General features: G+C 46.0%; 1 protein-coding gene across 5 annotated transcripts in view; it reads left to right on the forward strand.

Moving 5' to 3' along the window:
- HIPK2 (homeodomain interacting protein kinase 2) overlaps window positions 1-27794 on the forward strand; it is a 120893-nt gene that overhangs the window by 12134 nt on the left and 80965 nt on the right. For all 5 annotated transcript variants that reach the window (XM_065743166.1, XM_065743163.1, XM_065743167.1 and 2 more), the window contains exon 2: window positions 26576-27674. In XM_065743166.1, the coding sequence (XP_065599238.1) occupies window positions 26576-27674 (1099 nt within the window). The remainder of the gene's footprint in view (window positions 1-26575; window positions 27675-27794) is intronic.

Raw genomic sequence — 27794 nt, forward strand, 5'->3', positions numbered from 1 at the left:
GCTAGGAACATGCCTGTGTCATTTGGCATCACTGGAACAATTTGCAGGTCATAGATTTTCATTTGGGTTTCATTATTTTTCTGCAGCAGCCATCAACAAATGAGAAGTTTTCCCAAATGCGTTACAGCTGTGGTTGGTTCTCCTGTCTCACTCTGTAGGACTCTCAAGGGGGCTTGGGCTTTCACTCCTCTTTTGTATTTTGTCTTCTGTCCCCACCACGTACTGCCCCTTCGCCTCCTCCCCTGTACCACAGCCCTGTCGTGTTCAGTCACGCTTGGCTAAAGGTTACCAGCCCACTGGAGGCCTTCATGGCCGAGGATGCGGTGAGCCATGTGTTGAGAGCATGCTGGCTTTCCATGGGAGTGGAATCCTCTGCTGCCGGCCTCCCGCCCTGCGGGGCAGTGGGTGTATGGAGGAGTGGGAGTGCAGGCATGCTCATGTGGCAAAAACACTCCATGGTTACCGTGAAATGTTTGCTAGAAAGGCAGATATTAGGAGGGGTTCCGTTAAACCAGGCGCGGGGAGCAGCAGGCTCTCCTGGTGGTGCCTGTTGTGCTCTCTGGGAATGCAGGGAAGAACAGCTGCCCTTGCCCTGCTTGGGGCTGATCAGAGGTGTGCACTTGTCCCATTTTGGGGTCACAGCTGGTAAGCCTGCAGTGGAGGAAACCCAGCCCCATGTTGTCTGCTGAGCTATGTTTAAGCCCCATATAAGCTCCGATTTGGAGGCTTATGTGGACCTTCAGTGTCACACGGGGATGCTGGCTGGCTGTGGGGCTGAGTTTCACCCTGTGTGAGTTATGACTGCCTGCAAGGAGGGAAGGCCCAGGCAGCTGCATGGGAGACCCCAGCAGAGCTTCTTGTCCTGGAACAAGCATTGGAACTTGGTCAGCTTTTAAACTCTAGGTGTGATTTATTGTGGCTAGCGATTCTGACCTCTGTGGTTTTCCTCTGGATGCCCCAGCTGGAAAAAAACAGGTTAATTTTGCCTGCAAGCCAGCTGGCTGTCATCCATCCTATTACATACGTTCATCCTATAGTTCAGTCCCTGAGCAAGTGCACTTGGCTTGTGGTAGCCAGCAGATCACCCCTGCTGCTTCACCACAGGATGGGAGGCTCATCTCCTGAAGGCCAGTTAGCCTTTGGGGTAGGCACTGGCTGAGGTAGCCCCCTCCTGCCCACCTTCCTACCGTAGTCAGGTCCGTAGGGCATAGGACTTCGGCCAGCATGCTGGATCATTGCTGTTATTCAGCCTTTACAAGAAAACAGATTGTTTCTAAACCACAGCTAGGAGTGTAGCACATACTGGAGCCTGGGTAACTGTAAATCCTAGCTCTCATTTGCACAAATACATGTGGTTTCAATCCTAAGGGCATTTTGCCTTCCCCTGCCTGTATCTTAGTTTTAGAAACATGTACGTTTAATTTGGATTTGTTTCTTCAAAACACCACAAAATGTGGCCAGGGCTGGGGGGCTTTTAAATTACATTTGACACAGAGGGGATAAAGGGGATCTGGAGTCTCCATGAGGTAGGAGCCAGGGGAAGCTTGTCACTTACATGCTGTCGCAGGGGAGCACTGAAGAGACTATCTACACCAGGAAGGCAGTGATGATATTTGCAGTCTCTTAATAGTAGGTTTGCTGCTCGGATTAGACCTCTCAGCTTTCTGCTGGCCCAGCCAGTGAGACCCCACATGCTGGGTCATGTTTCAGGGGTGAACCAAAGTGTAGGGTCATCTGGTGGATAAATGTCCTGTCAATTGATAGGGTCAGGCTATGTGGCGAGGTTGCTGCAGGAGAGGGAGGCGATGCTGGCTAGTTGGACTCTTTGCAGCACAGAAATCTGTAGGGTGCCCCTGCCACTCTTTGTGCTCCAGGACCCTTAGGGCAGAGAAGTGGGAGTGGGAGTTTGCTTCTGCCCTGAATGTGGGAGGTACAATGCCACCTGAAACTGGAGGACCCCCCCCTGCCCCTGTAGAATATCTGCCCCTTTGCCCATTACCATCTGTGGAGATGAGGGGCAGTTTTGTGTCCTCTTCTGCCTTTCAGCCAGCAAAAATGCACTCTGCTAGTGATCACCGTGGCTGGGGCTTCCTGCCACCCTTTGTGCCATGCTGATGGGTTTCATGACACCACTCTTAGCACCTGAGGATGGGTGTGAAAAGGGAGGGGTTGAAGGAAGTGGAGGAGGAGGAGGAGAAGGTGGAGATGGTGGCAATGGTGTGAGTTAATACAAGACCCAGTGGGAAGCAGCAGCAGGCAGTATTATTTCAGTGGTTTGAGCCAAAACTTTCTCTTTCTCTCTCATTAAATTACAACTAATGCAAGTAGCATTGTGAAGGAGGAATTTGGGAACTGTTGTTCATCATCCAATCACTTGTAACGAATGTGCTGCTCAGTGCCGTAGCCCATAGCCTCACTGAGAAGTAATTCACTTGGTATTTGCAGGCATGACATGCGTGCCATAAAAATTCCGCTGTTAGCATTATTCCAACATTAGCAAGGGGATATGAAAATAAACGACAAGCTATTGTTTTTCATTATTAGGTCCAGGCTTTTTGCTCCCCCTGTCTTTTTTTTTTTTTTCCCCATCCTCTGTTTGTGGGAGAAGGAGTTCTCCATTCCTTTTATTTCTTTGTCTCATTCACATCTGTATTTTCCCACTTCTTCTCCTGCATGTCTTCAGGAAGAAAGCGGATGGCTGGGTCTAGATTTGGAGGTTAACCCCAGCAGTTCATTAGACTGCTGTAGCAAATTACCATGGAGTGATACAACACAGAGAGGATCTTAGCATTTTGTTACAGAGCTACAAAGCCATTTTGCTCCAACTGTCCCTCAAGGGGATTGAGTCCACCTCTGCATGGTTGCACTGGCAAGCAAGACTTTGGAGACGGGTCATCAGTTTGCTACTTTGAGGCAATCTGCAAGCTTTAAATGCCTTTTCTATTATTTAAGAAAAGAAAAAAAAGTGGGAAAGCTCTTGGGCCAGCTGTCAGTCTGGAGGTGCAGGAGCAGCCTGTAGCTGGCAGTAGTCAGTGCTTAAAAGGAGAAATACACAAAATGAGCAGAGGTAGATCACTGACCCACAGTTGTGTGAGGATGCCTTTGCATTCCAGTGGGCTTTCCTGCATTTTCCTTGTACATTTATAAATGGGAAGGAGTTGAACGTGACAGGGGAATGAGGCAGTTAAATATTATTTATCACTACTTTCTACCAGGGGGTGACCAAAGAAGAAAGCGTAGCAATTTCAGAAATGACCCCTGTTTCTAGGATCACTGGTTCCTGGGGCTGGTTTAGGCAGGCATGCTAACACCCACCTGCTCCAAATAAAAGACTTCTTTGGAAAAAACGGGCTTAAATATCCCCATGAAATCCCCGGTCTGAGTCAGTATCAGCACTGTACAGGATTCCTGCTCTCTGAATCTTATTCTTAATCAGCTAACCCAGGCAGTCTTTCATGTCACTGAGTTGCTTCTCACTCCCGTGGCCCCGGCCCGTGTTGGCTGTTCAGCAGAAGGCCTGGCTGAGCTGAAGGCAGATGGCAGGGTAGGAGCCTGTGCTGATCCTACTACTATTAACTCTACCACTCCTCTGCACAGCAAGCTGCTCTCTTTGAACATCAGCAGAACCATTTTTGAAAGCCCTGCAGCCCAGTCTTGTGTGACAGTATAGCTCATTTTGTCAGGAAAAAAGATACCTTGGCAAACTTTTGAGTATGAGCTGTCAGGGGTAACCTCAAGACTCTGTAAAAAGCAGCCGTGGGCTCTGAGAGAAGAGCAGAAGCCAGCTGCAGGTGTCATGTTCCCACCTGGAAGGGGATGTACAAAAACCTTGTATTCCCCCCCCTATATTCTTCATTCATTTTCTCAGAAGAGCAGACTGTGCTCCGGAGTTCTCTGTGACATCACTTTGCACGTCATCAGGGTTCTGAAATCCAAAGCTGTGGAATCACTTCGCTCATCCCGCTCCGTGCTGTGTTGCCAGCATAACTTGGTGCAGAGCAACCTGCAGGACTTTGTGGTTATTGTGGACAGTCATGTCTCGTGACCTGCTAATATCTCAGGCCAAGTATCTCCCTCTCCTCATAATCTGCACTTAGAGCTGTGCACACACACAACAGAGCTGCACAGTACACAGCCTTTAACACTGACAGCATGTGTGGCTCTCACTGGTTCGCTATTTCAAAGTCCTGTGTCCCTCTTCCTGAGCTCCTCCGTACAGCCCCTGCTGAGATGTCCAAGGTCCTTTCAACAGCAAAGCAATACCTGCACTCGGTTCTGCTAGGATTTTGCAATGTGCCTAAATCGGGGCGGTGGTGACACTGGGTGTGAAGCCATCAACTTGTATTTACTTATGATCTAAGTAAGCGCTTTCAGTTCAGACCTCAAAGAACGAGCTGCTGTGTCATTTAGAACTGTGCTACCAGCAGAAACATATGACCTCATGGTATGAATAAGCAAGAAGAGATTAGCAATAAGTGAGCCTCTACTGTACATAAATGTCCATAGGAAAAAGAAAAAAAATCTTAATAGAAGACTCAGTTGTCTGCGTAAGCGAAGGCTGGGGATATGAGTAATGCACTGGTTCTTCTCTATGTGCAATTTGATTCCGTTGTTCTTAGATTCAGCCCCCTCCTTTGCTTTTTGCACTCCCTAGCTCTCCTAAAGGACTTTTTCTGCCTTTTAGGAGAGTGCAGGCCAGGAAGGGTGGAAGGGCTCAGTGAGGAAGGAGTTAAAAGACTACTCAGTGGGGATTATAAAACAGTCAGGCACTTGGAAACAGTTAAGAAGAGAGAAACAGATCCACCAGGAGGGAGTGTGGCACTGGAGCCAGCGATTTGTTTTGTTACCTCCTTACATGGCGATGCAGAAGACCCTCCTAGAATGGGCACCAAGGTACCAGGGGAGTGAGGTGGGTGGTGGGGGTCATGTAGAGTGTGAACTAGTCTGCTATCGAGTTGGCAAGCCTTCTTACCAGTTCTTACTGATGTGCTCTGCTCTGGTTATGTGTCCTTGCTGGGGGGGACAGGGGGCTTAGTGCCTGCTGTAGCCTGAGGACATGTTCTTGCCCTGCACGCACTCTAGGTGCTGGACCTATGTGGGGTGGGGAGGGGAGGAGAGGGGTCTGTGTGCTGTTGGCATCACCTGGAAAGGTGGATGTAACAAACGCACAGTGTGGGCAGGTGTGTGGATGTGCTTACATGAGCCTTAGTTACTTAGGAGGTCCTCTGTGTGGGTGTCTGTGGGTGGACAGCTCGTGCAAGCCTGCCTGGCCACCAGGAGCCTTCTGTCATACTCTAATGAGGTGGCTTTGAGGAGCTGTGTTTTTACTCACCATGTCTTCATGCCTCAGCAGCCAAACTGAGGCCTTGTGTGTGCTGAGGTATCATACACCTCAGCAAGGACAGAGCATCTCCATCATGGGGAGGAAAGGCACCTGGATGGAGGCAGGGTAACCCATGCTGGGCTGCCAGCAGATATCCCAGGACACTTAGATCTTCATTCATGATATCCTCCACATTCCTGTGCTTTAGGCAACAACTGCTCCCTGATTGTGGATGCTACTACTCTAAGCTAAGAATTGACCTGAATGCAGGCCCTGCTGAGACCTCCTGCCTGGCTCTTCAGCTGCGTTCATCGAAAGATGATGGGCTGTGGGGCAGTAGGAGTGTGCCTTGGAGTGATCATCATACCTGTAATGTGGAGTTCCATTCTTCGTGGGAGAAAAACAGATGTAACTAGAGCCAAAGTGTGCAGAGAGAGGGATTAGTCAGCCTGCAAGTGTCAGGGGCTCACTGAAGAAATAGCAGGAGTTTGCTGACTAATGCCTGTAATGTTCAAGGAGTAAATGAGAAATACAGAGGGGAAACCCTCTGATTCTGAATTTGGTAGGAAAAAAAAAAAAAAAGAAGAGAGGGAAAAAAAAATGAGAAAGAAGACACTGAGTTACAACTCATCCCCCTAAGTCTTTGACCTATATCTCTCTCCATTCCCTGGAGTCGTTTTTGAAATTAAAAATTAATAGAGAACAACCAGGTTTTACCTCCAGGGTGCCCTTTTAGGCTTCCACTTAACTGCAGGCTGAGACCAACAGATAGGACTTTGGTGTCCCTCAGCATGATAGAAAGATCAGAGTGATCTCCACCTAGAGTGATGGGAGGACATCCAGGTAGGTTGAAGGAGAGAAGGAAACTTTCTCTCTGGGAACAGCAGTCTCTGGCTGCAGAAGGAAAATGATGTCAAGCCATCAGGTTAAGTGAAAATAGACCAGTAAAAAAGGATAGTCCTTGAAGTCACAGTAACTTTATCAGGGGAAATGGAGGTAAGAAGGAAAAAAGAAGTATTTCATATCATTAGCCCTCTAAGGGCCAAGTTCAATGCATTTGCAGAATATTCCTCTCTCTCTTCTCATTCTTAGTTTTTTAATGAGGAAAGAGACTTCTTATTTAGGAGACTAAACCCAGGGTTGTGGGTCAGGAGGTTTCATTTCCCAGTTCTGCTGCTGCCTTGCTGTCGAAGCTCAGGAAAGTCACTTTTTCTTTTAGCTCCATCTTTGTCTCTATAGGATGTGGATGAAAGGAGAGGCAGCAGTGTACTCTGGCAGCCCAAAGGGCCAACTATACCCTAGGCCCAGCCGGGTGAGGGACGGAAGTGTCCTGCTTTGCTCTGCACTGTGTGGCCTCACCTTGAGCACTGGATGCAGCTTTTGGGCACAACAGTATGAGGACACAGAGCTATTACAGAGCATCCAAAGGAGCGCTATGAAGATGAAGAAGGGCAAGGTGTGTGAGGAGTGGCTGAGAGCCCTGAGGAGGAGGGAGCACAATGGGAATCACTGTTGGGGCTGCAGCTCACTGCAGGGCCTGGAATATGCTCTGTGCCCGTCTGTGGCTTTTGGCACTGTTGGATACAGGCTCCCACGTGATATGGGAGGGACTGAACCTCATGGCTGTGGAGTGCTGTGAGAGGTGATGTCACCTGCTGTGGCAGCCCTATGTGTGGGCTGGCTTGGAGGGAAGCCGATCACATATGAAAACTGTGTTCTTTCCCATTCCCTCATGTTGGATGTCCGCAGATTGAGATCCCTGAGATCACTGTCTATATTTAATGCATCCGTCTGAATGCATCAGGTGTGTTTGTTTTGCTCCTTCAGAGCCTAGCTCTTTATCTTTCTGCAACACACCTCAATTACTGCTACATTTTGTGATAAGTAGACTCCAAAACTGCAGAGAGCCAGAAGCTGAGGCATACTGCCGTTCTCATGGACTTCTGCCTCTCCAAAATTAGGATGCCTCATGCAGCTTGAGAAACTAGGTTATATAGCAGCTTTAGTGGGGCTTTTTCCAGACACCGATTGACCTGATTCCTCAGACCAGCTGTTTTATTTATTAATTGAAATAGTAGAAAAAGAATGTGTCTCATATATAAATTTGATTCCTTGTGAAGAATGTTTATCTTTGTTTTCCATAAATTGGCGTGGAGCCTTTCCTTCATGTTGATTTCAGATATATTAATTCATACACTAGAAATGAGGAAGATTTGCCTCTTCCTCTAATCCTGTTTCTAGAGAGAGATTTACTTAATGTGCAGTGTAATTTGTCTAATGTACAACTTTGTATGTAGAGTGTACCCAGATCCAGTAGAAACAGTGGGTGTAATAAAGGAGAGCACTGTAGTGCAGTGCTGTAAATCCCTCTGTAATTAAAAATACTAAATTAGTCAATGCTCATGCAGTCAGAAGACATTACCAGCTGAAGAGCAGGGATATAAAGCAGGAGTTGTCAGTGCGGGACAGAGAAACTGGGTTCTGTGTTCATCTCTGTGTGCATGTGGTATGTGCCAGAGATGAGGGACAGCTTATAACATCATTGACCAGGAATACAGCTTGGGTGGCAAAGAGAAGTCATCGGGAATTATCGTGGCGTTGTGCTTGCATGTTCACAAGGTGATGGAGCAAGCAATTCTGCCAGCTTACATGCTGTCCCACTCTGTTTCCATCCAACGCAGTGGGCAGTGAGAAGGCTGGATTTTACACTTGTACAAAAGTCTCCCTAAAAATATCTTATTATTTCTCTGAGGAAGGATGGTACCATGGATTGATTGATTTTTATTTTCCTTTGTCTGTCTGTTCATCTGTCTTTCTTTGCTGCTGTTAACACAGATGGATCACTGCCTGAAATTTTCACGTGGTTCTTTATTGAGGATTTTGTGAATCTCCCTGTAACTAATTGGGAAAAGTTGACTGATAGCAGTGTAAGAGTCCCTGCCTCTGAGAACTGTCCATCCATCTGTTCTGTATGCAGCTTGTGACCGCTTCTGTCTACAATGCCTGATGCTCAGCTTCCTTCCTCTTTCTGGAAGAACAGGAGGAAGGTTGGGGCTCATGCTCTAACCAAAAGTGTCTGTTTGGAACTGAGTAGCAGGACTTTATTGTGAGTTAGGATTAAAAATAAATGAATTTTGTTTATCTGAATAGGACCGGGATATGAAATGGAGCTTTAGCTACACTTTGCGTTTAAGTTGGATTTGGTTTTGTTAGTGTTATATCTGTCCTGTGTGATTTCTTCAGCAGCTGGACAGTATAATTCATGAGAAAGACAAGGATCTATCATGTTGGTGGCCTGCTGTTGAGGCCATCCAACAGCTTCCCTAATATAAAACCCTCTGTTTGGTTGTTCACCACTTTCCCGAACTTAAATTCTCTGGGCTAAAATTTTCCAACCCCATTACCTGCCTCTAACTGAATAGTTAGAAAACAGCAGACTCCTAACTCTATTGCAATTTTCAGTGAATTTTAAAAATAGAAAATGTCCAAATAATGAGAAGACAATCCTCACCTTATCAGCTCTTTTGAAATGCCTACAGCCTGTATATCAGAGACACATCTTCTGCAGTCTTCAAGAACATTAGCGCGTACTTGGCCAAGTTTTAAACCTTACAAAAAATTGTTGTTGCCTCATCCACAGCAGCTAAAACAGATCTCTGAAGAACTGGGACCTAAGAGTTTCAGTTAGACAGTTAAAATCAGTGGAAGCTTTTCATGTTAATCTCTCTGTGCCTCAATTCCCTGCCCATGCCATATGGATAATGCAGAGTCTTACTTTATGAGGGCATTGTGAAAATACATTCCTTCATGTTTGTGAAACATTCAGTTACTCTAATGATGCATATGGTAGGAAAGCCCATGAGTAAATTACTAATTTCGTCTGCAGAACAGTTTGACTGCTGCCTGGTAAACAAGGCTTGGGGCCACACCTCAACTGATGCAGGGAGGATGAAATACTGAAAAGTTGCTCACAAAATGAGCACCATGTATCCTTTGTACTGGGTGAGGCTAATGTCCTATAGAAAAATAACCTGCAATTATCATGCAATTAACAGCTCTATCACAATACCTGGGAAAAAGAGGACGAAGGAAGGTTGCACGGGCAGCCATAAAACTGAAGGTTGCTGAGCCTTGCATTCTTCTTAGCAGCTTTAAGTCATCTTGCTTTCCGCTGTTTTGTTTTCTGTGTATTTGTCTGTCACATGGAGTGGGCATGAGGAGTAATCAGCAGCTGTTGCTTGTGGAAGGAAAGACAGGGAAATATCTCCTTCCATTGGTCATCAAAGAATATTCCTGGTAAAGCCTTGTGTCCAGGCACTGCCAATTGGAACATCTGTGATGCTCAAGATAGAAGTCAGGGATGAAATAAAAGCAGACAAACCAAGTTGTCTTTTTTTCCCTTATGACAACTACTCAGTTTATGTTGTGTTGCTACAATAACTCCGTGTACCATTATACGGTAATGCCACAAACCAACAGACTTGAAGGTTGTTTTAAATATGGACAAGATCATCCCCTTGCTTTTTGCTGTGGGTCTTGCGGGTTTTCTGATTTTACACTGGGTGTTCACAGTTCTGGGCTTTCCCTCTGGCTGGGTACTACCCTGGCGAAATTTTCATATGCACACAAGACTGACATGATTAAACTTGAGCAAATGACCCAGCCCTGACTCATGGGCAGAACCATCCCCACATCCCCCCACTTTTGCTCATTTTGCCTTTTTGCCTGTATATGTTTCTTCAGGTAAAATGAAATAGCACTGCCCACAGCATGTTATGTGTTTGGAGTTGTGTGTAGGCAGCAGCAGGGGAGGAGGATGCTCTGGTTGAGGGTTTTAAGTAGAAATCATCGTCATGCCACAGATGACCAAGCCATTGGGAGGCTGCTGCATGCTGCAGAAGTTTCCCTACACCTCCTTGTGCGGTGACTTAGTGAGCTGGATACTTAGGTGCTGTGAATGGGATGGGTGCGGAGAGCAAAGATTTCTGGTGTGACAAGAGGTACACAGGTACACTGATTTTAACGGGTTGTGCTTCAGCATCTGAGCATGTTCATTGACTACAAGTTATGAGTCTTGCTTGCTCTCTGCCTGCATTACGAGTCAAACTAGGATGTACATCTTCTTGATGTGGCTTTCATAATTGATGCTTGGTTATTTTACAGTTGCTTTTCCCCATGGAGTTTCTCTTAAAAATACCCTGTATTTCTTTTTAATTTTGACTATACATAACAAGTGTGTATTTCAGAAAGAATATTCAAGCATCATTTTTTTGTAAAGATAGGATGCTGTTAGGTTACACTGGGGAGGAAACTGCTTATTATTTGTGTTGTCCCCTGAGAAGGTGATAACTGAGGACCTAACTGTTTTTGCTTTTGCATGTGAGCTTTCACAAAGGTTTGTTAATGTTGACACTGGTCTGCCAGCACTGGCTGGTCATTATAGCTGTTCAAGCATTAGGCAACTGTTTTTAAGCAGTTGTAGTTAATCTTATTTCTTGTGCTTGCTCTTTTTTTTTTTTATTTAACAGCAGATGCCTTTCACATTCCCTGCTATTGACTCATCCAGAAGGAGACACACGTTTGAACTTAGATCTCTTAAATGTATAACTTGATAGGATCATAGAATAACAGAATGGTTTAGGTGGTCCTTAAAGCCCACCCAGTTCCAACCCCTCCTGTGGGCAGGGCTTCCAGCTGCCAGCTCGGGATGCCCAGGGCCCCATCCAACCTAGCCTTGAACAGCTCCAGGGATGGGGCACCCACAGCTTCTCTGGGTGACCTTTTCCAGTGCCTTGCCATTGCTTTACTCTTGAGTAAAGAGTTTTATTTTCATGTTCATTTCATCACTTCTTTTGTTATTGCACCTTCACAGAGCAAAATTCATGGCAAAAGAGTTCTGTGTGGGATCTCTCAGCCCTGCCATTGAAACCATGCAGGTGAAGTCAGGGTGGGGAGGATGATCCTGCTCAAGCTGAGAGCCCTGCAAGGAAGGAGTGAGGGGCCTGTGGTCCTGTAGTGCTGCTTCATGCTGCTTGTATCTGCACCAAGAGACCGAGCAGTGGCATCGGCATCTTTGGTGTACCTCTGCTAATGGCTGAATCCCAGGGAGGGAACTGCAGCTTTGTGCTGGAGTCTTTTCTCTGCAGAGACCTCCTGCGTTCTGCACCCTAACAGCAGGGTGCTGGCTTGCCGTGGTTTGCTGCTTCCCAAGTAACCATTGGGATGGAGGGGTGGTAAGGATCGAAGCCATAACATGCATACACCCTACCACTGCAGAGCTTGCAGCGCCCCAGAGCTGAGAGATCCTGGGCAGCAGAAGGGTGATGGTGAGGGTGATGACCCCCCCGAAGACCTGCTATGTGCTGGGGCAGGGAGTGCACTACTCCATTTCTGACGTCTGAAAAAGTCTCATGAAAACCTGCTCTTTGCCCTTTTGCCACTGGCCAGATCTGTTCTGAGTTGGGCCAGAGCACATGAGACACGGTAGAAGGGATCACCTTTCCTTGAGAAAACAAGTACAAGGTGGCACCAGCACTTGTTTTAATTTATTCCTGCTTCTGGGTGTAATTATAACCTCTGGTGTTCGGTGTAAAGGTGGAAGGGTTGCGATTGAATGGGGCTAAGGTTTTTTTCAAGGTGCATTAATACGTGACTTCTGTGAAAAACAGCAGCCCTCACCCAGGAATCCAGACGGCGTTCGCAAGCCGGATTCATGGAGCATTTTGGAAACACACGGTGTTATTTCCTGAGTCTTGTTTCTTTGCACAGTGATGATGTTTGCTTATTCTGGGACAGTGATGAGACATTAAGGTATTAAAAACAAAATTAAAAAAGGGATAGAAAATGTTTATTTCAAAAGCTAATACAGCTGCATTTCTTAACTGAACAGAAATAAAATGAAAAACCTTTCAGTGCCTACTTGGGACTTTGAGAGTTCTGCCTAGAGAAGGCTATTTATCATATATTTATTAATGCTATTTTTATTTATTTATTTATTTTTGGCTGCGAAGGCTATTTACATCAAAACAATATCTTTATTTTTGGAGTTCATCTGTTCCTGCTGCTTCTTCCCCAGCTGAAGTCACAACGCTCAGTCTGTGACATCACCGTTGGCCACAATGTTGTGTTACAAAGAGGATTTTTCACTCCAGGTGGAGTGTGCTCCGCAGGAGCAGATGAACTCTGTGAGTCCACGGAGTGTGTTTGAATGTGGATGTTAAAGGCTGTGGGGAGAGAAGTGAAGGGCAAATCCATAAAGCAATGAGAACCTGCGGAATGCCACCACGGGCCTTCTGTGAGTATGTAGCTTGTGGAGTTGGCATCTGTTCCCTAGACCCATCCCTTCCCCAAGATTTCTTTTTTAAATCAGTTAAGTTCTTCAGCAGACTTAACTGGTAGAAAATTACTTAGTTTAAAAATGGGAGAGTGGGAGAGAGGGATTTAATTTAGCTTCAAGTATGACTATGGAATCTAAACTGTATCGACAAATTTTGTGGGGGTTTTTGCTTTCTTTTTTCTTTTTTCTTTTCCTTTTTCTACTCAAAACCCCTTGCAGAAAACAAGGGAAGATGACTAATGTGCTGATCCTGCTAACACACGTGGTTGGCTTTAAATGCATGAGTTGTCCTGCTGCAGTCAGTCAAGACAGTTCATGTGCTTAAACTCAGACACAGCCCCTCGTGCCTGGAGCAGGAGGGTCTAGCCACCTACCTTTGGGGAACAGTTAAATAGAGAATTTATAGAATATTTTCTAATGCAGGCACTACCTTAACCCGGAAAAGCTGAATTTGCTGGCCTGGGTCCTCCAGGAAAAAGAAACTGGCCTTGTGCCTTTCCCCACTGCTTTTTGCCTGCCCATTTCTCTCCTTGGGTCACGGTCATGCAGTCACAAGCAAGAAGATGAGGCATGTCTACCAATGTCAGAAAGACTGTGGCCTAAGAGGTGACACTGAGAGATGACTAAAGACCAGATGAAAACAGAATGGTGAATGGTCCCTAGCCTCTCTGACCTTACTGCAATGATACAAGTTTAAAAATATACATACATCCACTCATTACAAGTGACAAGCTGCCTTGAGGCATGGTTTCTCCTGGTTGGCCCAGCATGGATGGAGATGGAGCAGTTGTCTCACATCCCCACTGAAGGCGGCACCCTGGGGTGAAAGGGCACCATGGAAACCATTCAGGTGTGCTCAGACAATTACTTCCGCGCTTCAGCTTTGTGGGTTCACTAAGGACTCTGGTAGGACATGATCAGGAAGAGACGTTGCTCTTTCTCCAACATAGCTTTTTTGGTATGTAGAAGACCCTGGGCAACGTCTGCATCTGGTGAGCAGCTTTTGCTACAAATATTTTCTCGCTTCCAGCATCCCAGGTGTCTTTTTGGTCAGGGTACTGGTGCCCCATGGGAAGAGCCTGAGTATTGCTCTTGCTTTTCCCCACGCAGAATCATTTCTTAAGTATCACAAGTCCGGAGAGTACATATATGTTACAATTTTTCAGGCAAGCCCTTTACTGTACCTGTACTGGCAGTGCCAGGAGAGCAGCCGTTTACTTAAATCTATGCTTTGGGATGTCTTCAGATTTTGTTTGTTTGTTTGCTTTGCAGGGCTGTGTGCTGTGTTGCTGTTGTGGCAATCCCTGTGATTCATGTCTTGCACAGTCTGACAAGCTCAGTGCAGCTTGCATGTGCTGAGCCACACGCTCTGCTTACTGCACTGTGCGTGGCTGGTACGGGAGCAACCCTTGGTGCTGGGTACAGGGCCTGCTTCACTGAGCTGCTTGTGGTGCCTTCAAGAAGTGTGGGGTTGTCAGAACGCTTGCTTGGATGTTAGTTTTTAAAGCTTCTCTGGGAATAGCCTGTTCCTTGGAGCAGACCGAGCAGGGAGCAGGGGGGTCAATTTGGCATCTAGTGGTGCTGCAAGGATCCAATTTCGTATTTATTTTCTGTCCCTGCAGAGCAGGAGGTATGTTATCATTTTGTTGTAACAGCTCAAGAGTCTTTACTGCTGAGCCTTTAAAAGAGCATGTCCCATTATACCTGCTGCTGTTTGACACCTGTCTTCCCTAAGGCAACGTTACGCTGGCTTGTTGGTTCTTTGCTTGCCAGTGTCCATCCAAACCTCTTGGCTCTGTTTTCCTTTCTTTATCTGGTAAAGATAATAGAAGGTGAGAAGGGCTGGAAGTGGAGGCACAGGTGCATTGTAGCCTTGTTGAAACTCAGGGATGGGCTGGAGGGAAGGATTGAGAAAAACAAGAGTGGCATCAACAATTGGGAAATACAGAGCAGATTCATGGAAATCTGTCCGGTGCCAGCTCATGTGCAGTCCCCTCAGTGCCATGCACTGTTCACTTGTCCCATGAATTGTCCTTATAGCTGCTCTGGAGTCCCCCAGCTTTGGCAGTACATTTCAGAGGGCGATGGTGAGCTGTAACGAGATGGGTTTCCCTGAGCAGCTGTGAAATGTGCTCCAGTCCTTTCAAGTCAATGTTATTCTTCCATGACAACACGGGGAGAACAGATGTTCCCTGGAGATCTACCTATTATTCATTTTGCTGTAGAGCTACATCTTCTCTCTTTTATTTGTCTCCTCTGTGAAGTAAATATTTCCATAATAGTTAATATTAGGGCTTTCCATAGCCCCCAGTGATTTTTTGTCACTCAGCTGCATCTTTTTTTTCTATTTTTGTCAGAATACCATAAATGTGAACTGAGATTAAGACAAGCTCTGTGTCATGGGACACTGATTTTGTAGGCACTGATATGAATGTGTCTGTTTTAAACTTTACTCGTGTGGCTGGTGCTGTAGGACTTGAGCTCCCTCTCTGCACTTTTAGCCATTTAGGTGTGCCAGAGGCATACTTGATGGTGTGAGCTGGGTGATCCTTGTTCAATTGGGCTGAGCAATAGGTTGGGGCTAGCATTATCTGCTGGATGCTGAAATGTGAAGTTGTGCATTATGCACACTTAAGTGAGCTGTCTCCCCAGGTCCTGAATACTGAACTTAAAAAAACTTCTATCATCACCATAAAAAGCCTTTTAGGTAAATACAGTTTCTGTGCACAAAAGCAATTGCCCTGTCCTCTTTTGTTCTGAAAACAATAGACATCAAAATGAATTACAGACCTGTGTTCTTAAAAGGTCACAGCTATTTGGCCCTCAGGTAGGTTGTGTATTGAAACAGCTTTTGTTGATATTCGTTGATACGCTCAAGAAATGAAATGAACTGGGACTTAGGTGTAGAAGTCTGAAAACCACCTAGAAATTGCCACAGATGTGGAAGATGAAGGAGGGCACTTCTGAGATAAGGAACTCCCTATTTCCAGATGCAACTAGGGTAGGGAAGCTGAATGGAGAAGGGCCTCGTGTCATGTGCAAAAGCAATGGTCCTTGCATTGTACTGGTTTCATTTATGACTTTTTTCTACCTGGCTTAACACAACAGCTGTAGTGGCAGTGGTCTCTAGCCCATGCTGCTTCATGCACAGTTGGTTGCTAAGACAGCTGCTGTCATCCACTTTTTAATTGTGGATATGATGACCAATTTTGCATCTCTCCTCAAGCTTTGGCTGGATGACTCAGCTGGTCCTTTGGTGACTCATTGCAGTCTCCCATGAGCCCAGGAAGACTAAAGAGGGAAGCATGGCTATTTTCAGATATGAATAACAACCAAACCCAGAGACTATGTCCACGAAGAAGTGCTGCAAACTTCACATGAATTGGTTGTTTAAATGGGGTGTAGGCTGGCCCTCTTCCCACTGGAATTCTTTCCCCAGTTACTGTACTTCTGATGAGTCTGGTTTCCAGTCTCTCCATCCACAGGGATGTTTGTTTTAGGAAAGTTTTTGAAAGCTTTCCATGAGTTTCGAGTGCATAAGGCCTTGTGAATGTTCACAGGGCTTGTGGTACTAAACTCCCTCAGCTGTTTCTGGCAGTTATTCCCTCTCAGCATTTACTGGGATTCTCGTAATTGCTATAGCAACACAGGTCCACCTCAGGCAGTTTTTCTCTCCCCTCATTCTTGTGTTAGACATAAGACATAGCCCAGAGTTCTTACAGACCTATCAAAAGCTCTCATGATTGACCACAAGATCTTACTGATTTGTTTTTCTGGATCCATGGAATCAGCGGTGTGTTTGCGTCTTCTGAGAAAATCATACAGAGAGTGCATTCCCAGAAACTCTTCTTTCCTTGTGACCCAGTTTGGCCAGACTTTGTTTTCACTGTTGATCAAAAACAGTAGGTGAGACTAGGCAGCTTGGCTGAGACTAGACATCTTGGCTGTGGTATCAATGTTACATTGATGGTGTTGAACTTATCCCACTGTGTCTAGCCTGGATTCTCTAATTTCTTTGCTATATGAAAAGGAAAAGTTGACTTTTGTGGATTAAAAGGACATGGCTGCAAAACAGCTGTAGTAGTGCCAAAGAAGTTGGATAACACTCTGTTGCAAAGCACGTAGTGACATGTCAGTTCAGAAATACAGGACCATGGATGAGAAGGAGGCCTGATGACACTGTTGTTTAGCTAGCCTGCCTGTCTGTAGCTAACTGTTCTTTCTAACCTGGATTTTTGATTCTGTAGGTTTGGCTTCAGCTGTTGTGCTGTGCTCATGAGTGCCACCCAGAAGTTACTGTCAGTGACCAATGAAGTCAGTTGTATGTGGCATGAGAAGTGCTCAGGTGCCCTCGTCTCTTTGTGGCCCTGTCCTACATCTCTAAGTCACCAAGCAAAAGTTACACCAAGGGTTCTCTTTCACTGTACTCCCCACCAGAGCTATCACATGCTCACTTTTTCTTGATTGGAGTGTGTACAGCCAGTCTAATGGCAGTCTAGGGCCCTGCTTTTGAAGGTCGGTCTCCTTTTCTAGCCCATTACAGCTCTAGCACACCCTGCAGAAGGCATTTGTTATGTGTCATACTGGGTCTCCAATTTCAGTTTTGTTCTTCCTCCATCATTCTTTAGTCTTGCTAGTGCAAAAAGCCTAACAGCCATGGCATTAAACACTGTAAAGCTGGGTAAATAAATGCATCAATAAATAATCATATCCTGCACAAAAGAGAAACCTGGGGGAGAGACTGATGGTAGATAGGGAGTTCTGCTGCTACAGGTAGAGGTTTTTATTGTTTTCTTTCTCTTAATGGCTTCCTTTGATTTCTTCTATTTCAGAGCTTTGATGGGGGGGTGTAGGCAGTTACTTGTGTCCCTGAGCTTCTTCATCACACACAAGGGCCTTATATCCTTCTTTCTCAAGTCAGATATCCTTTCCTGAGCTTTTGGATCTTTTCTTCAGGGCTTTGAAATCCTTCATGTAGTTTATCCCCATGCCTAAGTCAGGTTTTCTTTTTGTGTGAGCACTGTGCATTACCCGGGCCACCCATCCTTAGCCAGACATGCTGCTTCTTTGCACTTTGAATGAACCCTGTCCTATTGGATCTTGCTTAAAGAGAATGCTGCTGTGAAAGGTGTGGGGCAGGTGCTGCCAGACACCACCATCTCCAGGAGCAAGTCAGCAGAATGGATCAGGGAGTTGTCCTGAAGCACTTTCTTGGGATTGCTTGGGATACTGGAGTAGCTTCATGGAGAGTGCAGTGTCCTGAGGGAGGGATTTGTTGCCGACACGGGTAGTCCTGTGGCTGTTCAAGTGCAAGTGTGTGCTCAGGTGTCAGGTATGGTCATGTGTTTTGTATGACAGAGATCTATGAAGCTTCAAATAAAGCAGAATAAATCATTGGGCATTCTGGATGATGACAAGGGTTCCCATGGCTACACTTGTTAGAGCTGAGTGTCGTCATGGAGAGTGCAGTGGCTCTTAGTCACTTTGTTCATTGTGAATTGCTCAGTGCTGTCATCATAGAAGGGATCGAGACAGTTAAGTGACACTTTTTTGCAGGGTTACTCTTTTCAGATGCTGCCTGTGAAGTAAGTAGGTGACTGAAGTGGGATTTTTGAGGAGAAAAAGAGTTCACATTCAAACCCTAAACCTAGTACTTCCCCACTGGTCTTTGTCAGGCCAGGCAGCTCAGTCCCTCCATGCACATCCCATCCTTCCTACTTCTAAGCCAGGCTGGAGGCCCCAGCCCTTCCCATTTAATGCATTTTTGGTTTCATATTCTCAATTCAGAATGCAAAGCAAGAGCTGTTGATAACAGCAAAATGGTTTGTGACTGTTCAGCCATTGTTTTCACTTTAGGCAGGTTTTCTCAGCCCTGAGCAATGGAGAGGCTAAAATCTGGAAGGCAAGGTGAAAAACTAATGCTCAAGATGTGTTTCCTTTCAGAACTGAAGGGCTTTTTTTCTGGATGGATGTGTGTTTCTGTCCCTGTGGAAGACAGATTATGTACTGAATTGTTGTAACTAATTTAAATGCCAGTCAAGTAATCAACCTGCAGTAGCCCTTTTTTAATTTTCTGAAATGCCCCATAGCTCTCAGTGTAGGGTGTTGTAAATCACGTCTTTGGTCTTTCCTATTTTAAAGGGAGAGATGTTACTGCATAAGCAAGGTGAGCTGGTTAACCCTGGCTTTGGGATGGCCAGGAGATCATTGAATCAGTCTGTTACAATTTTCTGATGTGGCAGAGCTCCTTGCCCAGCTTCCCCACCATTCTCCTTGCATCCGCATCTTCCTTTGCAGCCTAGATCCTGTGTATTTCATCCAAACCTCACCAGAGGCTTGTTTCTCTCCAACAGGTTTTTATCCTGACGGAAATGAAATGAAGGGAGGGACTTTGCGAACAGGCAAACTGACCTTTTCAGCCCAGCTAGTGCTTGATCTGAGTTTCAGATTTCGTAAACAAAGCAAGCACTGAATGTCATGCAATTGCCTCTTTGCAAATGAAACACTTATGAAAAAATCCTGTGGGAGTGAGAGGCTCAGCCTGAGACACCAACAAGCCTTGCCCACGTCCTGCCTTCACAAATAGGGTTGCTTCTGACGAGCAGAAGTCTCTGAGGTGCCAGCCATTCCCAGTGGCATCGCTGAACTTGTGGGCAAGTTGGAGTCATTGACATTACAAAGCTAATATTTACAGGTGGGAAGTCATCCAGGTGGGGAGAGCAGCTGTGGAAAAAAAAACAAATCTTCCCACCAGGTAGTTGTTGAGGGAAGCCACAAGCGTGGCTGGGTAGGGCACAAGGCAGGGCAGCAGAGGGAAATGCTGATTCATTTTGGTCCCTTTTCCAGGGCCCCCTAACACCCATTTTTGGGTACTAATATAGCTGATGGCCAAGTAGGCCAGCTAGTGCAGTCTGTAGTATCTGGGGTTGGAAATGAAGCCAGTCCTCTGTTTCCCTTGTAAGATGAGGATGCTGTTGTCAGCCCCCGTTTTGAAGATGAAAACTGAAGTGACCCATCTAAGTGATGTGAGCCATACCACCTGGAAAGCGATCACATCACCTGTGAGCACCTTCTTATTTCCAGTTCTGCTTTCAGGATGCAGCTCTGTCAACAAGTAGTAATCAGAGATGGAGACTGTGTGAGCCCAGAGACTCTCATATTACAGATCTGTTTGGAGGTTGAAAATAGGGGCCTGCACATGTGCTAAGGTGGACTACAAGGCAAGCCCTAGTCAGTTACATATTTACTACTCAATCCACCTTGTAGAGCTCTCCAGAGGAAACTTCAGGTTCTGTAGACATGTTGTGGTTACTGCTTGTTCCACTCTCCTTCCACAGAGGCCATAGTATGAGAGGAAGAAGGTTGACCAGAACATACATGCTGTTACCGAACAGTTCTACCTGGCAGATGGATCCATGTAGCTGTCAGATTCATCTGGTGTCATTTTGTCTTCAGGGTGGGGAAGCCACAAAGCATTTCTTAAACTCAGTGATCCTCAGTAGGGATCCTCAGTAGGTCCCTTCCATCTCAGGATGTTCTGTGATTGTCATTCCTCGATAGCTTTCCTTCCTGTCTTCTCCGGACACCTGGAGCAGCTGGCTGAGACTTACAGAGGGTAATGGAAGCATGCCATACCTCATTTGGGGCAGAGCTGCAAATGTCACCATGGTCCTGCTCCTTGAGTGTGGACTGATGGCTGTCCCATCATCTTGCCTACAGCCCCAACTGGGCACCATGTGCTGGCCTCACCTCTGCCTGCTCTTCTGAAAGAAGCTAGGAAGGTGAAATTCTCTGGCAAGGTGTTGTGTTGGGAACTCCTCAGACAAACCTTCCAGACAGAGGTTTCCATCAGTCCTGCAGTCTTGACTTTGTTCGTTCTTCCTCATCCCATCTCAGGCTCCTGGAGTGAGGTTCTCAAGGCAGGGCTGTTCATGGAGAGGAAGTTTTCCACTGTTCTGATTGTGCTGGGCTTAACTCCAGGAAGGTATTCCCCTAACACAGACCGTACTGCTGGGCCTTCTCACACTGAGGCCTCGAAGTCAGTATCAGGTCAGTCACTGCAGCATTGGTGGGGAAATAACAAGGCATCTGAGCTTCTGGTGAGGTATATTTTAACCTCTGTTCTCAGGTGCTGCGCCATTAATTAACTGTAATGTGAAACATAAACTAGCCATAGGATTTGCGGAGGAAATCTCTAGTATCTCTTGTCATTATTGCAATTCATTATAGTGGGAGATGGAGGTGACCCTGACAGAATCCTTCAGTGAAGTGTAATTAAGGACTTAAATCTAAATGTATTATATTTGTCTCAGATTTTGCTTCGTGTGCTTAAACCCAGGAATATGTCAGAAGAGCCCACAGACTGTTACTCAGCCTCATGGGCATCTGAACCCACATCAAAGGGATGAATAAGAATCGCGATGGAAATGTATAGATAACAGAAGATATCTAATAGTAGGGCTTTGTGGCTTAGTGTGGGTATGGAAGAGAGGAGTTTGTAGTGGTAAGATGTGAGATTGTATGACTGAGCACTGAAGGGCTTGATATTGCAGGGACTTGACTTTGGTCTACAGAGACAAAATAGAAGACAGCACAGATGGTTCAGAGGGAGGGCTGTGGTTGGCGGTGGCTTCTGTTCACTAATTCCGTGGAGTTTGGTGTTTCAGATGCATAGCAGGCTTGCTGAAGCAGTTGCCCACAGCCCACATCCAGCTTGCACGGTGCCGTCAAGTGACCCACCAGGTGTGGTGGGCGTGGATGGATGCGGCTTGGAGCAGCCTCTGTGTTCAAGCCTCCAACATGGGGCCTGCTGGAGAGGTGTGCGGCCCTGTCCCTCTGTGTGAGATTTGTTGGGGCTCTGGAGGTGCCCCTGTGTGCACAGCTCTCCCACCTCACAGTCTCCACGCCATAGTGCTGGGAAGAAGAAAAGAAGGAAAGTTGTGGTGCGGACTGTGAAACAGCAAACAGGATTGTGCTGCAGCTGATACAGGGATGTGAAGGTGGTTGTGATCCCCTGCCATCTTGCTGTAGTGAGACGTACTGTGCAGGTGGGAGGGAGGTGGGGGAAAAGAGTTGTTCGTATGGATTATTTTTGATTGCGTTTATGGCTACTCTGTGTGTCGGGAAGTGCTCTCCCTCTGTCTGTAGTACGTGAATCAAATGTGGCAGCTCTGATCGACATGAAGCCAGAGCAGTGCAGGTGACAGGCTCTCACAGTGTATCTTTTGAGGCACACTATGCCCTGCTTAAGCATTTAGGAATCTACTAATTAGGATGAAACAGTTTTAATAGCAGGACAGGAAAAGTAGAGCAGAAAGGCAGAAGGATTTTCACCTGGAACAAAGGCTCTTGAGAGATATTCTGCTCACTGAGAACAGGAAGGAGCTGAGGCTGTTGGGGCCTGAACTCTTCTTTGAGGTTTCTCCAAACATTTAGTAGCATGAGGGAAGGAATTTGTGTACCCCTAGAGATGTCAATCTTAAGAAAATTACAAAAGTGTCTGGTACTGGGGACAATGAATCTAAAGAGGCTGCACAGAGGCCACCTTGAAGAGTGCCCTACTTCAGACATGGATGTTTTGAAGGTGCAATACATTAGGCATACCTGGCAGATCCTCTTTTCGTTGCCTTCTTAACCTGGGTGTGCATATGAGTTTCCAGGCTTGCGTCTCTCTGGGGAGAAGTGAAAGATATTTATTTCAGGAGTGTCTTGTGCACATCATTTATATGCTGAACACATGCCTTGTGCTTTTTACAGTATTTTTCAAGCAGGCTCTGTCGCTCTCACAGCAGTCAGCAAGCAGCCTCTGGTTACAGTGCACTGGCAGCTCTGCAGGCACTGTAGAAGGTCTTACTGCCTGCTTAATACAGGGCAGGGGCTGGGTCCCCTGCCACTGCAAAGGCCGCTTGTATAAATCAGCTCTAAGTGCTCTGAGTAAAGCAGAAACGACGCATTGGTGACTTTCAGACTGTTCTTTCTTTATTCCCCACAGTGCATTTTTTGCCCTTTCAGGTGAGGTGGGTGGATAGGGAACTTTATCTCATTTGCTCCCCTGGAACCTGTCGGAAGTCCTGGAAAGATGGCTGCAGGATTTGCGTATGCAAGAGGGCCATCTGAATTGTAAATAGCACCTGCTAAATTATTATTAAATGCAAACTGATGTGGGAGGAGTTCTCAGGAAAGAAAAAAAAGTCAAACCTTTTAATCAAAGTCATTCGGTCCATTTTAGCGTAGTCCCCTCACGGCACACTGCATACTTCAGCTCATGTGGATGCTGCAGGGAGTTACCTAAGTCACATCAAGGACAGGGGCAGGCCCCATTAAATCCAGTCACTATCAATTGTGTGAGAGCTTTAAACGGCTCCCTAAAACTCTTTATTAAAGAAAGGAACTATCAATTTTATTTAATGCATTGTTCAGCGTTGATTCAGCTCCCTGGCCAGAGACATACCGCATGCAGGGTCTGTATGAAACTGAGCCCCATGCTCTTTGGGCCTAGGTGTGGGGATGCTCCTTCCCCAACTCTGGGATGCTCAGGGAATCACTGCTATGGGGCCTGACCAGCATGCAACACCCTCCTGCAGCTGTCCCATCTCGTCACTGGGTCATGGCAAACCTCACACAATCAAAGGGCTGAAGGTGTAATTTGTATCGTAGGCTGCATTGTCAAATTTGATCCCTGTAACAAGCCATCTGACTGTTACTCACATTTACTACTATTTCGATTATTGCTGTGGGATAAAGATAATTAAAAAAAAAAAAGAAGAAAAAGGAAAAAAAAAAAAGAATATGCCACCAGTACAGTTTGATAATGTCCTTGGGAAATTTAGGGTTGTGTTTTTCTCCCATTAGCTGCACAGGCAGATTTGCAATAAAAATGACTTAGCTGCAGACGCCTTCCTTTCCCATCACCAAGCTGCCAATCAGACTGTAATTTCTTGGTGTCGGAATATGCTGAAGAGCTAGCCGAGCTATTCTCCTTATGACATGTCCCCTAAAACCTCAGACTAGCAAACATCATTTTGGATGGAAGAAAGAAAATTTCATCCTTCTTTTATAGGGGAAAAAAAATCTTTCTCATAATTTTATACAACCTCTGACAAGGGTGGCAGTGGCAGCAGTGGAGCCCAGAGCCCTCCCAGTAGCCACATGTGTGCTGCCTTCTCCAGCCTCCTATTTTTGGGTAACTGAGTACCCTGTTCCCGCACAAACAACGTGTCAGGACAGCGAGGGGCTTGTTGATGTGGGAACCAAATCCTAACAACAGCTCATTTCAATGAGGGCACAGGCAACCATCTGACGTTGGTGACGTTGAGTGACTGCTGACCTTGTTTTTAGCGTCAGCTGATATCGACTGGAGCTCTGCCAGTTTGCACCAGTTGAAAGTCTGTCTCCTAATGGTAGTGATTATCCTGATTTTTACAGCAGTGCTCAGAAAGTTGCAGCTGCTGCTCTTCACGTCCTGGACTTCAGTTTGGGGGCTATTGGTTCTTCTGGCATTATTCTAGGGGACTCTGTGAGATGAAACTGTTTTCTTCTGCATCAATCTTTTTTTCCCCTTTTTATTTAGTATGAAGAGATATCGCTCAAGCGCACCACGGAATGAAAGCCATAAAGCTATAAATTACACCTCGGTTAGGTCCACAATATGTTACCAATTATATCTGCTTTATTATTCGCATCCAGAGGGAAAACATACATCAAGCCAGCCCCGCTTTCCAGAAAGGTTGGTTCTGTATGAAAAAGAACACCATGACTCTTCCTAATCTATGGGATTAATCTATGGGAAAACAAACACAGCTCCAGCTTACTTACATACAGCATTGGTGCTGTGGATGACAGGTTGAGTGATATTGATGTGGCTCTATCAACTTGCTGCGTGCTTCAGCGTTTGTGGCAACCTCATTGCCCTGCAAGGAAGAGGGATGAGAGGAAGCACTTACAGGGCAGGAACCTTGGGAACTGCTGCCCAATAGGTTGGGGTAGGGGGTAATTCATACAAATTGCAGCAAACAGCATCCAGAATTGAGTGTGCTTGCCTGACTGTGTCAGACAGCTTTGGCAGCGTGTGCTAATGTTTGTGTTTGCTGGTATGAGCGCATATGTGTATGAGAGCGTATGTGTGCATATGGATTCCATACCATCTTCAGAAGAACGCAGGCTAGGGGAGAATGGCTTTATTTTATGAAAGGGAGCTGACAGTTTGCTTCTCTCAAATCCCCGTGTGAAGGAGCTATCCACGTGCGATACCAAGTTTGTTGTGTTTTTGTCACTGAAGCATTAATTCAGCTTTCAACGTGTTAAAGTTGCAAACAAGTCAAGGTTATGTTTGTGCTTAATAATACAGCAACAATGCCAGCTCAGCATATTGTCTTTTTTTCCCAGTCATTCTGGTTTATTAAAAAGAAAAACTGGCAACAGGCAGAAGGGTTGGTTGTTTTGCCTTTCGTGGTGAAGCCCGATGAGAGCATGATGCTGGAGCAGAGGAAGCGCTCTTCCCTCTGAGCTGTTGTGGTTGGGTGGCTCCATGGGGGCAGTGGGGACAGCTCATGTTGACCCCATCCTCATCCCTGGGCAACCTGATCTAGCTGTTGATATCCTTGTTCATTGCGAGGGAGTTGGGCTAGATGGCCTTCAAAGTTTCCTTTCAACTCTTAAGAATTCCATGATTCTATGTTGGAGGGCATGCCTCTCTGCTTTAACTACATCCAGGCACTAGCTTCTTCCCTAAGAATCCCCACAGATCTGTGCAGTTCTTTATAACGTTGCCCCAACAGCCCCATCCCTGCCCTGGGAAGGGAGGGCTGGCTGCAAGTCCGGACTTAGACATCCTCTTCTCTGTGGAGCACCTTCTGAAAAGGAGCATTTTCTGGTTCAGTAGAATGCTACCCATATCTCTCAGTAAGATTGTCTCAGTGACGCTTTCTTTTGACTTTATGAAGTGGTGGGTTACTTTTTCCCTATCTATCCATCTATCTATCTACCTATCTATCTATCTATCTATGAATAAAGGTGTAGAAGATCATCAGCTCTTCCAGAGCCAAAGAAATGTGCAGTAAAAGAGGTTCTTTTCTTCTCTTAAAAACAAAATGGACGTGATTCCTCCACAAGCTAATTTGCACCTTGTATCGTTAACAGTACCATTCACTTCCAGGGGATCTGCTTTCCAGTGATCTGTTGTCACTATGCATAAGAACAGATGAGCATAATTTTATAAATGAGACAACAGAGAGCGTGTGGTAGAGATGGCGTTGTCTAACTCGATCATCAGTGTCCCTGAGCAGAAACAAGCACTGGACATGATTCCCACACACAGACTTGGCAAGCAACCTGGGACATCATCTGCTGCTTCTGTCCTGGCTCCTCAGCTTTGCCAGCACACCTCCATTTGTCATGGTGTGTCCTCTTCTGGTCCTATCCTGGCTCTTCGTAAGCCAGAAGCTACTTAGTGGCTTTATGGGAGTAAACAGACGTCTTAAGTCAGATCCACCGAACTGTTTAATACAGAAGGAGCCTGAGGATTTGAGATTTGGCCTCCGTAGGCAGAATACTTTGCAGTATTTTACATCAGCAAAAGAGATGTAGATATATTCCTGTAGACAATGGGAATAGGAGTCTCCTTAGGCAAAGGAGGAAAAAAATAACATCTATGTTCTCATTATTAAAAGTGGGAAGGGGCAGAGCAGGAGAGCAGAATTCTTGGTGTTTGCTAGTATGGTTCAGTTGGGAGTAATGATTTATTTTAGAGCATAATATTTTATTTGTGATGAATACATATTCTGGAAGACTTTCATTTTTGTGCATGTGTTGCATCTGAAATCTGTATCCCATTTTCCCTTATTGCCACTGTACAAATGAAAAAAAAAAAACAGGGGAAAGTATATTGACGCTGGATTCACTCTGATATTTTATTGCAGGTATGGCCTCGCATGTGCAAGTTTTCTCTCCTCACACCCTTCAGTCAAGTGCCTTCTGTAGCGTGAAGAAACTGAAAGTAGAGCCGAGTTCGAACTGGGATATGACTGGGTACGGCACACACAGCAAAGTCTACAGCCAGAGCAAGAACGTACAGTCCTCCCAAGCAGCCGCCGCAGCCGCCGTCAACGCCTCCCTCCAGATCCCCAATCCAAGCATCCCTTACGAACAGACCATCATTTTCCCAGCAAGCACGGGGCACATCGTGGTGACGTCCGCCAACAGCACTTCTGGTGTGGTGGCAGTGTCTGGGCAAACACTGGGCGGGCCACACAACCTGATGCGTCGCAGCACTGTGAGCCTTCTGGACACCTACCAAAAATGTGGACTTAAGCGGAAGAGTGAGGAGATTGAGAACACGAGCAGCGTGCAGATCATCGAAGAGCATCCCCCAATGATTCAGAACAATGCCAGTGGGGCCACCGTAGCCACCGCCACCACCTCCACGGCCACCTCCAAAAACAGTGGCTCCAACAGCGAAGGGGATTACCAGCTGGTGCAACATGAGGTGCTCTGTTCCATGACCAACACGTACGAAGTGTTAGAGTTTCTTGGCCGGGGAACCTTCGGACAAGTAGTCAAATGCTGGAAACGTGGCACTAATGAGATTGTGGCCATCAAGATCCTAAAGAACCATCCTTCCTATGCCCGGCAAGGCCAGATTGAAGTGAGCATCCTGGCTCGGCTGAGCACAGAAAGTGCGGACGACTACAACTTTGTCCGCGCATATGAGTGCTTCCAGCACAAGAATCACACGTGCTTGGTCTTTGAAATGTTAGAGCAGAACCTCTATGATTTCCTAAAACAAAACAAATTCAGTCCCTTGCCCCTTAAGTACATTCGACCAATTCTCCAGCAGGTAGCAACTGCCCTAATGAAGTTGAAAAGCTTGGGACTGATTCATGCCGATCTTAAACCAGAGAACATCATGTTGGTAGATCCATCCCGACAGCCATACAGGGTGAAGGTCATAGACTTTGGATCAGCTAGCCATGTGTCTAAAGCTGTGTGTTCTACCTACCTTCAGTCCAGATATTACAGGTAAGACACTGGGCTCAAGTCACATTACTAGAAGAAGTATTTTACCTACAGGAATTGTCCTTCGCTGCTGTAAATGAAGGAGGGTCATTCCTTAATCCTAAACTGGAATGGCTCTTAGAA

The sequence above is a fragment of the Cyrtonyx montezumae genome, unplaced genomic scaffold (assembly GCF_038088225.1).
Source record: "Cyrtonyx montezumae isolate F1298 unplaced genomic scaffold, pur_monq_1.0 scaffold_3, whole genome shotgun sequence".
Classification (NCBI taxonomy): domain Eukaryota; kingdom Metazoa; phylum Chordata; class Aves; order Galliformes; family Odontophoridae; genus Cyrtonyx; species Cyrtonyx montezumae.